Source organism: Heterocephalus glaber, unplaced genomic scaffold, assembly GCF_053883595.1.
Source record: "Heterocephalus glaber isolate CG9 unplaced genomic scaffold, H.glaber_assembly_v1.0 deba00001204, whole genome shotgun sequence".
Lineage (NCBI taxonomy): Eukaryota > Metazoa > Chordata > Mammalia > Rodentia > Bathyergidae > Heterocephalus > Heterocephalus glaber.
The window spans coordinates 402,580-415,192 of record NW_028258214.1 but is presented as its reverse complement, the minus strand read 5'-3'; the positions used below and the strand labels follow the sequence as shown (position 1 = coordinate 415,192).

At 69.9% G+C, this 12,613-nt stretch overlaps 1 protein-coding gene across 6 annotated transcripts; it reads right to left on the bottom strand.

The window, feature by feature from the left end:
* Positions 1–198: 198 nt before the first annotated feature.
* Positions 199–12,004, bottom strand: Ppp2r3b (protein phosphatase 2 regulatory subunit B''beta). 6 transcript variants are annotated; one of them, XM_087210778.1, is made up of 13 exons: positions 10,837–10,922; positions 5,323–5,511; positions 3,173–3,276; positions 2,963–3,065; positions 2,801–2,875; positions 2,264–2,350; positions 1,990–2,146; positions 1,785–1,833; positions 1,583–1,672; positions 1,327–1,502; positions 1,116–1,234; positions 927–1,033; positions 199–699 (listed from the first exon to the last, which is right to left on the bottom strand). In XM_087210778.1, exons 1-13 carry the CDS (start codon positions 10,841–10,843, stop codon positions 283–285), a joined length of 1,680 nt encoding a protein of 559 aa, XP_087066904.1. In that variant the 5' UTR covers positions 10,844–10,922; the 3' UTR covers positions 199–282. The 6 variants fall into 6 exon arrangements, with proteins under 6 accessions (XP_087066904.1, XP_087066906.1, XP_087066907.1 ...); XM_087210780.1 differs by lacking the exon at positions 10,837–10,922 and adding an exon at positions 11,759–12,004 and having other exon boundaries at positions 462–699; XM_087210781.1 differs by having other exon boundaries at positions 462–699; positions 1,785–1,823.
* Positions 12,005–12,613: the final 609 nt, after the last annotated feature.

Below are 12,613 nucleotides of genomic sequence, written 5' to 3'. Positions count from 1 at the left end.
ACTGCGCGGACGTCCCCCCGAGGGCCCTGGGTCGCCGCCTGCGCCTGTCCTCGCCTGCCCGCTCCTGCAGCCCCGGGGCTGGGCCAGGGCCTCCCCCGCTCCGGCTTCCCCGCGCTGCCGGCTCCGACTCCCTTCTGTCGACCCCGGCCCTGCGAGAGCCCAGTCAGGGTCCCCAGGCCGCTGGTAAAACTTCCGGTCTTAGTTTTCTGTCTCGGGCAGGGCCTGAAACCGTGTGCGCTTTTTATTCTCACAGGCTATGCTGGAACTCGGGGTCCTCCTGCCTCAGCCTCCCGAGCTGGGACGACCACGCGCCCTGCCGAGGCTTCCCGCCCCACTCGGGCGTCTGTCCACCTGCTGGGCGCTGGGCGGAACCCGCGCGGGGACGGGGCTGTGCCCACGGGGACGCCACGCGCGCGGCTGCTGTCCCGCCCTGGGCCGAGGCACGGACAGCGCGGGCTGCAAACCATTCAACTCTTTATTCTCAACACAAACGTCGGAGCCGCCCGCCCACGCCCAGGCGGTCCCCGCCGCGCCCCCGTGACCATGGGTGCGGGCCAGGGCGAGGGCGGGCAGTGTCACAGCGGCTGCAGCTCGGCCTCCGCGCACGGCAGCTCCCACAGGCGCAGGGCGCCCAGCCGGTCCGCCCCGAACAGCGGCCTCTGCTCCGCCTCCACGGGGCTCAGCGCCGCCTCCTCGGACCTGCAAGGCGGCAGCGTGTCGGGGACCCCGCGAACCCCCAGCTCCCAGCCCGCCCGGATGGGGCACAGGGACAGAGGCGCCGCGGGTGGCCCCGACTCTGCTGCCTGTGGGCCGGGCTGGGGTGGTCGGGAGAGGGGCCGGGGACGGAACAGTGGCCAGGGTGGGCCCGAGTGCCACCGTGGGGTGACGGAGAGGGATGGCGGGACACGAGGGGGGCCCACACTGACCCGTCCTCCCACGCGTCGCCCGCCGCCTCCTCGGCCACCAGGACGTCGTACTCCTCGGCGGCGAACCGCTCCCAGTCGGAGAGCTCGGGGCCCTGGCCGTCGCCATCCTGAGGGACAGGCGCGAGTCGGTGGGCCAGCTGGGACTCTGCCGGGGTGGGGCGGGGCGGGGCGGGGCGGGGCGGGCCTCACCCTGAGCAGGGCCCCCTGCTCCCGCTGCTCGCGCTCCAGGTACTTCTCCACGTTGAAGAAGGTATCGAAGAAGGCGCCGGCCACCCCGCAGCGCTTCAGGTCCCGCAGCGTGACCCTCCCTGATGGGCGGCCGGGCAGGCGGCGGCGCTGGGCTGGGCTCGGGGGTCCTCCGCACCCCTGCCCCGCGCCCCCCCGCCCCCGCGCCCCTCACCTGGGCAGCGCGGCCGCACCAGGTCCAGCACCTGGCACACGCAGTCCTCGAAGGGCAGCGGCTCGATGCCCATGGCGTCCAGCCGGCGGCTCTGCTCGGCGTAGAAGAACTCGAGCTCGAACATGGACAGCGCGCCGTCCCCATCCAGGTCCATGCAGCGGAACCAGTACTCGATGCTGCGGGCCAGGCCGGGCCGGGTCAGGGGGCCGGGCGGGGGGACCCCGGACCCGGGCACCCGGGCGGGCGGCGCGAGCACCTGGTGGGCGTCGTCTTGTCCTCCTCGGAGATGAGGAACCACACGAAGTCGGCGTAGCTCAGCCGCCCGTCCTGCTGCACGCGCCGGCCTCTGCGGATGACCCCGACCCGACGCCCCGGCTCATGGGGCTGCCCACGCCCGCGGGCAGGGGCGCTTCTGGGACCAGGGCGGCGGGGACTCCGGGGACTCCGACCTGACCTACCGCGTGACGGCGCCCGAGAAGATGCGCTCGATCATCCGGCTGGAGACGGCTGCGGGTGGGCGGGCGTGAGCTCCAGGCCGGCCAAGGGGGGGGCCGGGGACCCTAGGGATAGGGATGGGACGGAAGGGCTCGGGCGGCCACCCGGGGACCCTAGGGACCCACCGCGCCCTGGCTCCCGCACCCCTCGCCACACGCGCACGCGCACCGTGCTCGCTGTGCCGCGCCAGGTCCTGCGCGTCGATGAGCAGGTCGTGGTCGGTGTCCAGCTCCCAGAACTTGCAGTAGATGACGTAGAAGTGCTCGTAGGAGAAGAACTCGGGCAGCTGGTTGATGTCCGCCTCCTCCTCCAGCAGAGCCACGTTCTGCGGGGCAGCGGGGCCGGGCTGGGGCGCGGATGGGCACGCCTGGGGGAGGCTCTGCACCACCACCACCACCTCCTCCTCCTCCTCCTCCTCCTCCTCCTCCTCCCCCCCCCCCACCTGTAGGAAGCTGCTCCTCCTCAGCTCTGCGCAGGTGATCTTGCCGGACCAGGACCTGTTGACCGTGTAGAAGATCCTCTGGATGACCTGCAGGGCAGATGGGTCAGCGCGGGAGGCTGCCGAGTTCTGGCCAGCAACAGGGGGCGGCCCAGGCCCATGGCTTGCAGACGGCTGGGTGCTGGAGGCGGAGGGTGGCCTCCGATGCAACCGCCCGAGTGCTCTCAAGCGGGAGTCCCGTCGCGTTGGGCGGCCCTCTGCTATGCCGAGCAGGCCCCGTGCGGGTGTCTGGCAGTGAGCACCGGGGCGGGACCCAGGGCCCAGGGCCAGGCCAGCGCCCTCCACCCAGCCGCAGCCCAGCCCTTTGGGTTTTAAGTGAGGCGGGGTCTAAATTGCCTGCTGGGTGCCACCCGAGCACCCTCCTGCCTTGGCCTCCAGGGGAACCGTTCAGGGTGGGGCGGGGCTGCCTCCTTGCCACTGCGGCCCGGCCCCGTGTGCCCCTGCTCGGATGCGGGCTCCCCCGGAGCCGGCGCCACTCACCGTGGTGATGTAGCGCGAGTGGAACTCGGACGCCTCCTTCAGGAAGGCCAGGCCAGGGTGCGTGTTCACCACGTCCTGTGGGCAGGGCAGACACGGCCGAGACTGAGCCCAGCCGCATCCGGGGGCAGCCCTGTTCGGAGGTGGGGGGGTGGGGTCGCTCACCTGCAGGAAGGGCACGAAGTCCTCCTGCGCCAGGTAGCTGCAGCCCGGGCTCGCCAGCAGGTGCACGAAGCGCGCCGCGTCGTCGTAGCAGGTCTGCAGGACCCTGGGGGCCACAGGTGGCTGCCAGGGGCCCTGGGAAGTGGGGGCCTGGGGGGGAGGAGTGGGGCAGGACAGGACAGGACGCCCCGCCCGGCCCGGCCCAGGACTCACTTCCGCCACATGGCCACGAACTTGTGCACCGACACGGAGCCGGTGCGCTCGCCGCCCGCGCCGTAGAACAGCGGTCCCTTCCAGTACAGCGGGCAGCCGCAGGCCTGAGGATGCGCGAGGGTTAGCGGCCCGCACCCCGACCCGCCCGGCCTCCCGAGCCCCATGGAGCAGGGGCCCTGGACACAAACTGGCCTGGTCCCTGTGCAAGATGGCGATGACTAGGGCACCCGCGCCCGCACCCAAGGGAAGGAGAGCAGAAGTCACGGGGCAAGGGCTCGGGAAAGGCAGGGAGCAAGGAAGAAAAGGCCGAGCCCAGTGGTACACGCCCGTTGTGCCGGTACCCCTGAGGCTGAGGCAGGAGGATCTCCAGAGGGAGGGAAGGGCACTGGCTAGATGCACAAAGGCCTGGGTCCCAGCCGGGTTAGAGCAAGACAGACGCAATGCAGAGCGGACATGGAGGGGAGCAGCCGAGATCGCAGAGCTGCTGGCCTCTCAGCGGCTGGCCCTGGCCAAGCCACGGGCACGCGGATGAGACAGGAGGCTGCCCTGGCTCCCGGTGGTGGGCGTGCCCTGCGTCCCGGACCCTGCGCCATCCCCGCGCACGGCCCCTGCAGGCAGTGTCACCAGGGCTCTGGTAGCAGCGGAGCTCAGCCACCAGGACTGGGCACCACGCCCTGCAGTCTGCCAGCCACCCGGGCTGTGGGTTTCCCGTTCTCACCCTTCGGACGAGGGCACAGGTGCCAGGGAAAGCCCACAGGAAGCGCAGCAGCGCCAGCCCTGTGCTGGGGGGCCAGGACCCCTTCATATCCCTGGGCTGCAGGCCCCTCAGGGCAGCCAGCGGGCAGGAGAAAACAAGCGGACTCTGGGATTGGAAGAAAGAGGCGGCGTGGTGGCAGCTCTGAGGCCTGTGAGGCCAGCTCAGAGGCTGGAGAAATCCGCTCTCCTCTCTGTGCACCAAACCGGCTGTGGCCCCCATGCCCGGCAGGCAAGCCCAGGGCTGCCTGGGCCCCGTTTCCAGGGGATGGGGAGGTGGCCCCGTGGCGGGGCTGGGCATGGCTGGTGTGCAGCGGAGGACGGTGCACGAGGCATCCGTGTGGGCGGCTGCCATGTGCGGGAACACGGCCACGCGGGGTGCGGCACCTCAATGCTCTGCGGCAGAGGTGCCGACCCAGCTGTGTTCCCAGTGCCGCGGGAGGCTGAGGCAGGAGGAGCCCCAGGCTGAGCGCAACCTGAGTGGGAAAGTACTGAGGCGCCCTGGCTCAAAATGCAAAGAGCTAGGGCTGCAGATGCAGCTCGGTGTGGAGGCCCTGGGTTCCGCACCCAGGACCAAAGTGCTGGGGGGACTCGGGGCGGGGCCGTGGGGCCCGGGGGCCCTCGCAGGGCGCGTGTGGGCCGCAGAGGCTTGGGATTCGAACCCCAGGCCCAGCAGGGTCAGCCCTGCCGAGACCCCGCCAGGACACGGGGCGCCTCCAGGGCGGGAGAGCTGCAGCCCGGGCCTCGGTGTGGGCCGTGCGAAGCAGCACTCGCCAGCAAGAAAATAACCACTTAAACGGGCACAGGGCCGGGCGTGGCGGGCATGCCTGTCACCCCACAGGGGAGGCTGAGGCAGGAGGATCGCTGTGGGTTCAGGGCCAGCCTGAATTACACTGCCAGACCCTGCCTCAAAGAAAGAAAATTAATACGAAGAAAATCGGCACGTGATCCACACCGGTGCATCGCGGAAGAGGCTAGGGGACTGCAAAGGGGGTCGGAAAGATGCTCAGGCCGGGCGGGATGGCGCACGCCTGTCACCCCAGCACGGGAGGGGCAGGAGGGTGGCTGTGGGTTCAAGGCCAGCCTGAGCTACACAGCGAGACCCTGTCTCAAAAATGAAAGCTTCTACGTAGAAAACCGTTCGTTGCACGTTCCGGGGAGAAACTGAGCAGGGTCTGAACAGCTGTGGACGCTGCAGGCCGAGCGAGCCCCTCCGGGAAGGTGCGGATTCGCCCCTCGGCGGGACTGAGGCAGCTCCCAGCCCGCACAGAACCCAGGGCCTCCCTGGAAGGAACCTGAAAGCAGGTGCAGAACTGCGAGGGTCACACGAGGCTGCAGGGAGACGCTGAGGCGGCAGGGTGCAGGTGCAGGAGCGGGCAGCCGGGCCCCACACCCACCTTGGCCACCTGGCCCATGTCCGCGGCCGTGGCCCTCTCGTGGGGGAGCCGCGCGAAGGCACCCTCGACCCTGGCGATCTCGGCGTCCACGTCGGTGGCGTCCCGGGGCCGGCCGCGGGGGAAGTAGAAGGCGGGCACGCTTGGGCTGCGCGGCGGCCGTGGCCGCGGCTCCTCCGCCTGGGCCTGCGCCTGCACGGGGAGGGGGACAGCGGTCACCTGCCTCCCGCTGCTCAAGCCCACAGGGTCAGCGCCCGGGCGGCCTGCGGAGAGCACAAGTCCCTCGCTCGCGCCCGTCCTGCCCGCTTCCTCCTGCCTCAGCCTCCCCCCAGGGGGACACAGAAGCACAGACACACGCACGCGCACACACACACACGCACACGGCTCAGTGAGCGCTGCGCACGCTGTGCGGGCCCCGTCGGCCTGTGCGGGCCCCGTCGGCCGCAGCCACACAGGCCCTGTCCAGGGGCGGACCCCCCCCCCCCCGCCCGCGGTCCCAGGCAGCGGCCTCGGGACAACAGATGCCCCCGACCCCACCCACCCCAGCGGCTGGAGGCCCGGACACACGGCCCTGTGCCCCGGGCAGTCAGTCTGGGGACCCGGTCCGGGGTCCGCAGCGGCACCCACAGGCCGGCAGAGTCAGCTCTGCGGTCCGGGCCGCCCGCGGACAGAGCCGGTCCCCTGGGGGAGGCAGGGACCCCACGCCGCACCCGGGACACTGACAGCCGGACGACCCGAGCCCCTCCAGCCCGTCTGGACGTCCGCAGACCCGGTCCCGGGGACCCCGCAGCCGGACACCGGGACCGGACGGGGCGGCCGGCAGGTGGCGCCCGCGGCAGCCCAGGAAGCAGGGTTTGCGCTTAATCCAAGACAGAAATAGACGCGCAGCTGCGGGCTGGGGCCGGGATGCGGCTGGGGCTGGCCTGAGGCTGGGATGGGGCGACCCGCCCGCCCACGCTCCTGCGCGCTCGCCCCACGCGCCCGGCCGCAGCTCCGGTCAGCGCCACTCCGGGACCGGCCTGACCAGCGCCGAGGGTCAGCGGGGCGCCCCGGGCACCGGCCTCCCCCCCCCCCGGCCCTGGGGAGCGGGGTCCCCGGGGTGCAGCTCCGGCACAGGAGTGTCCTGGGCACAGAGCGAGGGCGCCTGGGCCTGCAGGGGCACCGAGGCCGTAGCAGGAGCCCTGCTCTGCAGGCCCGGGATCCGCCTCGGGAGGCTGAGGCGGGAGGATGCGAGTCTGAGGCCAGGCTGGGCTGCACAGCGAGAGCACCTTTCAAGGAACGAACAGCAGCAACACTCGGACAGGACGGGGTTCCCATATGAAACCTGGCCTGGGCGGAAGGAGCCGCACCCTGAGGCGGGAGCCCCACCCGCCCACACGGTGACCCCCAGGAGGAACTGAACCCCACACACGTGACCCCGACCACACACGGGATCCTGGGCCCCCCGACTACCAACCCCGGGCACCACCGGGACGCCTAACCACCGGGGTTGGGTGGGGAGGCCTGACAGCCCGCACTGGACCCTGGGACCCTCGACACCCCGCACTGGCAGCGGGGACCCCCACGATGAAAGTGGCTTCACGCCTCCCGCCACGGGCTCCCGGCAGCTGCGCTCCTGGGGAGGCCAGCAGAGGTGACGTTGAGGACACGCTGCTCTACAAGGGCGGCGCACGCTGTCAGCCAGCACTCGGAGGCTGAGGCAGGAGGGTCCGGGCACACGCTGCAGGCAGCCTGGGCTCCTCAGAGCTCAGGGCCGTGCAGAGGCCCCGCGAGGCGCCCACGGGTCCCAGGGCTGCCTGCCGGGCACACACGGCGGCGGGCAGAGGTGACATTGCCCTCGCTCCCGCTCCTCGGCCGCCCCGCCTGCCCCGCCGGGGTCCGCGTCCCTCCGTCCCGCGAGGTCTCCGCTCCCAGCCCCGCGGAGAGGCGAGAGGCGTCCACGTCCCACCCGCCTGTCCGCCCGCCGACCTGCTGGAAGGCCTTGAGCCTCTTCTTAAAGCGCGAGGGCAGCACGAAGTCGCAGCCGCGGGCCAGCGCGGCCAGTTCGCGCCGCAGGTCCGGGTCCGGGTGCAGACGCGTGGCCTCGCGCGGGGGCCTCCGGGGGCCGCGCTCCGGGCTCCCCGGGCTCGGGGCGCGGGGCCTCTCGGGGCGGCCGTCAGCGCGCTCCATGCGGGGCCGGCCGGGTGCCCAGGGACCCGGGCCTCGCGCGCTCCACAGGTGGCCGCAGGGGGCGCATGGCGGCGGCGGTGCCGAGCTGCGGGAGGCCCGGTCCCCTCCCGTGTCCCCTACGGCGGCGGCGCCCGAGCTCTGCTCCTGCTCCGGGACGCGCCCGCCCGGCGCAAGGAGCGGCAAGTGGGGCCATGTCACGTGGTGGTGGTGGGGGAGGCGCCCCCCTCCCCCCCGCAGGCTCAGCCCGGTGCAGACCGGGCGGGGCCTGACCACACCCACCCCCCACTCCGGCCCCGCCCCCTGGCGATCACACTTTTCCCAGCCGTCTGCTGTCTGGCGCAGGAGCAGCCCGGGCACGTCCCCAACGCCCGAGCCCCGCACATGGCTGGGGTCCCCGCGTCTCCACGGGCGGGAAAGGCGTGCGCAGCCCCCAAATCCTGCGCTCCGTGGCAAAGCCGCACCCGATCCTAGCTCTTTGGGAGGCTGAGGCAGGAGGAGTCCCAGTTCCACCCCAGCCCCGCAACCTCGAGACCCCGAGACCTCAGAATGAAGAAGACCAAGGGCTGGGGCGCAGCGGGCAGGACAGCGCGCAGACGGCACAGAAGCGCCCTGGGCTTCGGCTTCGTCTGCCCCGCCCACTCGCACCTGGCGGGAATCTCGCGCCCCGCAGGCCGCCCCCCCCAGCTCCTCTCCCCTCCGCCCCGCCACACAGGGCCACGGAGCTGCACGCCAGCCCCGCTGCATTTCCATACAGGGGCTAAGGGGCTAAGTTGGCCAGGCTGGGCTCGACCCTGGGGTCCTCCTGCCTCAGCCTCCCACCCTGCTGGGAGACCAGGGTGGGCGCCGTTATGCAGGGCTCCAAGTGTTGCATTTTTAAGTCACCACTTACCCACGGGGCAGGCACACACTGCGGCCGTTCAGCCTGGCAGCTGGCAGCACACACAGCGGCGGGCACGGGCCTGTGCTGGGGATCAGAGGGCCCGGGCTGCTGTGGGACGTGGGGCACAGTGCACACCGAGGCTCTGATCGCCTTGGGCGCCCGTCCCGGCCGCACTCAGGGGCCTGGCCCCGGCCTGCCGTGGGGGGCACAGCCTCCGGGCCCCGACGCTGGCGGAGGAAGCCGAGACTAGCGGCTCTGCTGAGGAAAAGGCACCTAGATGGACAGCAGAGCGGCGCGGGGAGGGGACCTGTGGCTGCCGGGAGCCCACGGCAGGGCTGGAGCGTGGGGAACCCACGAAAGACCGCGTCTCACTGCGGCTGGCCGTGCTCAGGCCAAGGCGACAGGTGGATCCGCGGAAGGCGAAGAGAGGGCGTGCAGAAGCCCGGGGCTCAGGTCTCCCCGCACCCAGGACAGCCCCGTCCACACACACAGGACAGCGAGTCAGAGAAGGGACGCGAGCGGCCGTGGAGGGTGACAGCTCGTTCCCCGCCGCAGGGGGAAATGCGAGTCAGAACCACAGGAGAGCCCGCAGGCCTGCGGGGCGGCTGTCCTGGACAACACAGGTCAGCGCCAGGGCGCGGGAGGGGAGGCGTCTACCCTGCCACGGGAACCAGGGCAGCCGCCGGGGACCAAAACGACAGGGAGAAATTCCACTGGGCCCAGCGAGTCCAGGCCGCGGCACACGCGGTACGCACCCGACGACTGGGGTCAGGATCCCAGGCACAGCCATGTTTATTGAGGTGCAGCTCACAAGGGCCCGGATACAGAGCCGGCCCAGGTGCCCACCGACAGATGAACAGATGAGAAAATGTAGTGTGCATATGCAGTGGAGTGCTAGGCAGCCCCGGAGGGGAAAATGCACCACCACAATAAACAAGAGAGCCAGACTCAGAGTCAAATGCCGAGTTCTCTCTCTCAGGTGGAGCCAGGACGGAGAGGAGGGAGAGTGGGGTGCGGCGGTGGAAGGGGGCTGCTGGGGAAGAGCAGGACGAGGAGGGCAGAGGGAGGGGCAGGGTGCCGGACACAGGCGGGCAGGCCCAGGGGACAGGACGGCGCGAGGCAAGTCCCGCTGCCGGGCGGGACAGCACCGGGCTCCCTCCCGACGCCGGCGGCCCGCAGGCCATGCTGCCCCTCGAGTCAGGGGGCCCGGCGTCCCCCACGAGCCCCCAGGTGCCGGCCTGGCCTGGCTCCTCAAGCTGATCCAAGCAGCTCCGCAGCTGTGCGCGTGCCGGCCCGAGTCCTGCCCCTGCTGCCCGCCCCAGGGCGGTGCCTCAGTCCCCACCACGGCCACTTCCAGTCCTGTCTGAAGGAGAATCCCAGCACTCGGGGAGGCCAAGGCAGGAAGAGCCCCAGATCCAGCCCAGCCTGCACTGCTCAGCGGCTCAGTGAGACCCCGACTCAAAGCAAAAACAAGGAGATTCTGGGTCCGATCCCCAGTACTGCAAACAGAGTCAGACAGAGCCATTAATGCGTTCAATAAAAGGGGCCGGGACTGCAGCTCCGCAGAAAGGCCTGGCTCCCAGCCCTGCGCTGCAAATCGCCCCAGTGAGTGCGGGGCGCTCAGGGCGGGTCGCGGGCCCCAGTCCCAGACACAGCTGAGGGCGAAGCCGGCCCTGGGGCCCCTTCTTGCCTTCCCCATGGGGACCCACAGTGGACACTCGGGTTAGGACCAGCCTGACATACGAACCTCTTGAGCTACGACTGGAATTTTACTTTTAACTGACGACCAAAGTCTTGAGTTACGACTCCAGTGCTGGCCGCTCGTGCTCCCAGATGGGCTCAGGTGCAGACTGAACCCTAAAGCGCTCTGGAAGGAACAGGACAGCGTCCTCTCCTGTGTGGGGCTCACTGAGCAGTCCCGGGCCGGGGTCTCTCAGGACCCTGAGCTCTGCCTGTGGGCAGCAGAGAGGCACTGATGTCTGTGAAGGGGCTGAGCCTCCACTGACCGACCTGAGTCACAACCAGCCCTGGGGAACGGATTGCGTTCATAAGTCAGGGGTCCCCTGTGCTTTCCGGAACACGGTCTAGCACATGGCAGACAACCACCGGTCCCTCAGAAGCCCAGGCCTCTCCCTGGACTGACACCTGCCATGGGGCATTTTGCACACGGTCTGGAGGGACTAGGGCCCGCACATGCCCACCACGACGCCTGTGCTGCTGGGAACCCGGGAATCATGACATGCAAGTCCCGGCAGAGCCGTCGCAGGTCCCTCGTGCATTCATCTCAACACACCAGGCCAAGAACAGCCAGCCGCGCCTTCCTGCACGACCTAAAGGTTCCCCTGTGAGCTGACACAGAACCGAATGGCAGAAGCTGCCTTCATAGTACTGCTGCGGACAGAACCCGGGGGGCCTCCTGAATGCTGCACCTTGTTTTTAAACACACTGCTGTCACTGGTGGCACACACCTCTCATCGTGGGCTCCACAGGAGGCTGAGGCAGAAGGATCCCAACTTCCTGCCCAGCCTGGGGGACTTAGTGATTTAGCAAGACCCTGTGTCAAAATAAAAAGCAAAGAGGGCTGGGGGTGGAGCTCAGTGTGACAGTGCTGAGTTCAATCCCCAGTAACCCCTACCACCAGCAAATAAACAAATTGCTGACTGCTGAGGCGGAGTGTGGTGGCCCCCACTTGTCATCCCAGCCCTCGGGGAGGCTGAGGCAGGAGAATGGCAAGTTAGAGTGCAGCCTGGGCAACTTAGCGAAACTGTCTCAGAGTAAAATAAGTAAAAGGGTCGGGGATGCATGAAAGGCCTGGGTTCGGTCCTCAGTAGTCAGCACTAAAATAAACACACACACACACACACGCACACACACGCACAAGCGGCTGCTGCGGGGTGCACTGGCACACACCGGTCATACCAGCACTCTGAGAGGCTGAGGCAGGAGAATGGCAAATCTAAGCCTGGGCAACTTGGTGAGATCCTGTCCCAAAATAAAGAATGAAAGGGGCTGCAGACGTAGCTCAGTGGAAAGGCCCTGGTTCCATCCCTAGGACCACAAACACCACCACCACCACTCCCTTCTAGCTAACCTCCCTCAGTACCACCGATGCACCGGGAATCCACCCTCTAGGCTCAGCACAAAAGCCGAGCGGAGCCACAGCCAGCGGGCAAACCCGGACACACTGCCTCTGGGGTGCGGTCAAGGGTAGCAGCCGGGTGCGATGGCGCAGGCCTGTCATCCCGGCACTCGGGATGCTGAGGCAGGAGGGTCACCGAGTTCGAGGGCAGCCCGGGCTGCACAGTGAGGTCATCTCAAAACAAACAACTGCAGAGCGAGGGGGAGTAGGACTCGGGGCCGCGTCCCCCACTCTGGGATGACGGGACTTACGGATCGGGGCCCCGCGGACCTGCGGGCGGCAGGCGGCGCGAGCGGCAGCGCGGGGCTGGCGAGCTGGGCGGGGGTCCCGGGCCCGGCGGGCGCGTCCCCGGCGCCCAGCTCGGCGCGGCCCGACGCCTGGATGCGGCGCAGCCCGTCCTGCAGCATGCGCTGCGTGCCCGCCTCGCTCAGCCAGCACAGGAACAGCTCGTCCACCTTCATCTTCAGCACTGGCTGCAGCACCTTGCCGGGCGGCATGACGGCGGGGCCTGGGCCGCCTCCCGGAGCCTCCGGCCTGGGCGCCCGGGGTCGGGCCGAGGCGGCACGCGGGACCCGGGGAAGGCGGCCCGGGCCCTGAGGCCGGCGCGGGGTGCGAGAGGTCGGGGGGTCCCCGGCTGGCGGCCACGCCCGCGCCGCTCCGCAGAGATTCAAAACGGGCGCACCGGCCGCGCTCCCAAACACGGGCGCTCGCGTCCTGCGTCACGGCCGCGCGACGTCACCGGCAGCGACGTCATCACCCGGCGACGCGTCGTGCGCCTCTCGGTGCCCTCCGAGCCTTTGCCTCGGGCAGCTTTGCAGCTTCGGTGCGGCCGGAGGGTTGAGGTGAAGACGAGGGACGCGGCGTAGGGGTCGTCCTGCCCGAGGTCATGCTACCTTTGGGTATTTTAGCAGTGCGGCCTATGCCGGAGAGAAAGGCTGGCTGCCGCATAGATGTGAGAGCATGCGCACTGCGTGCTCTCGGGGGTGGGGTGGGGAAGGCGCGTCTGAGTGAGCATGCGCAGAGTGAACCGCTGAAGCCCGGGGCCCGAGCCCAAACATGAGAGAACGCGCCACGCGCGCCCTCCAGAAGGAGCGAACATGCGCAGA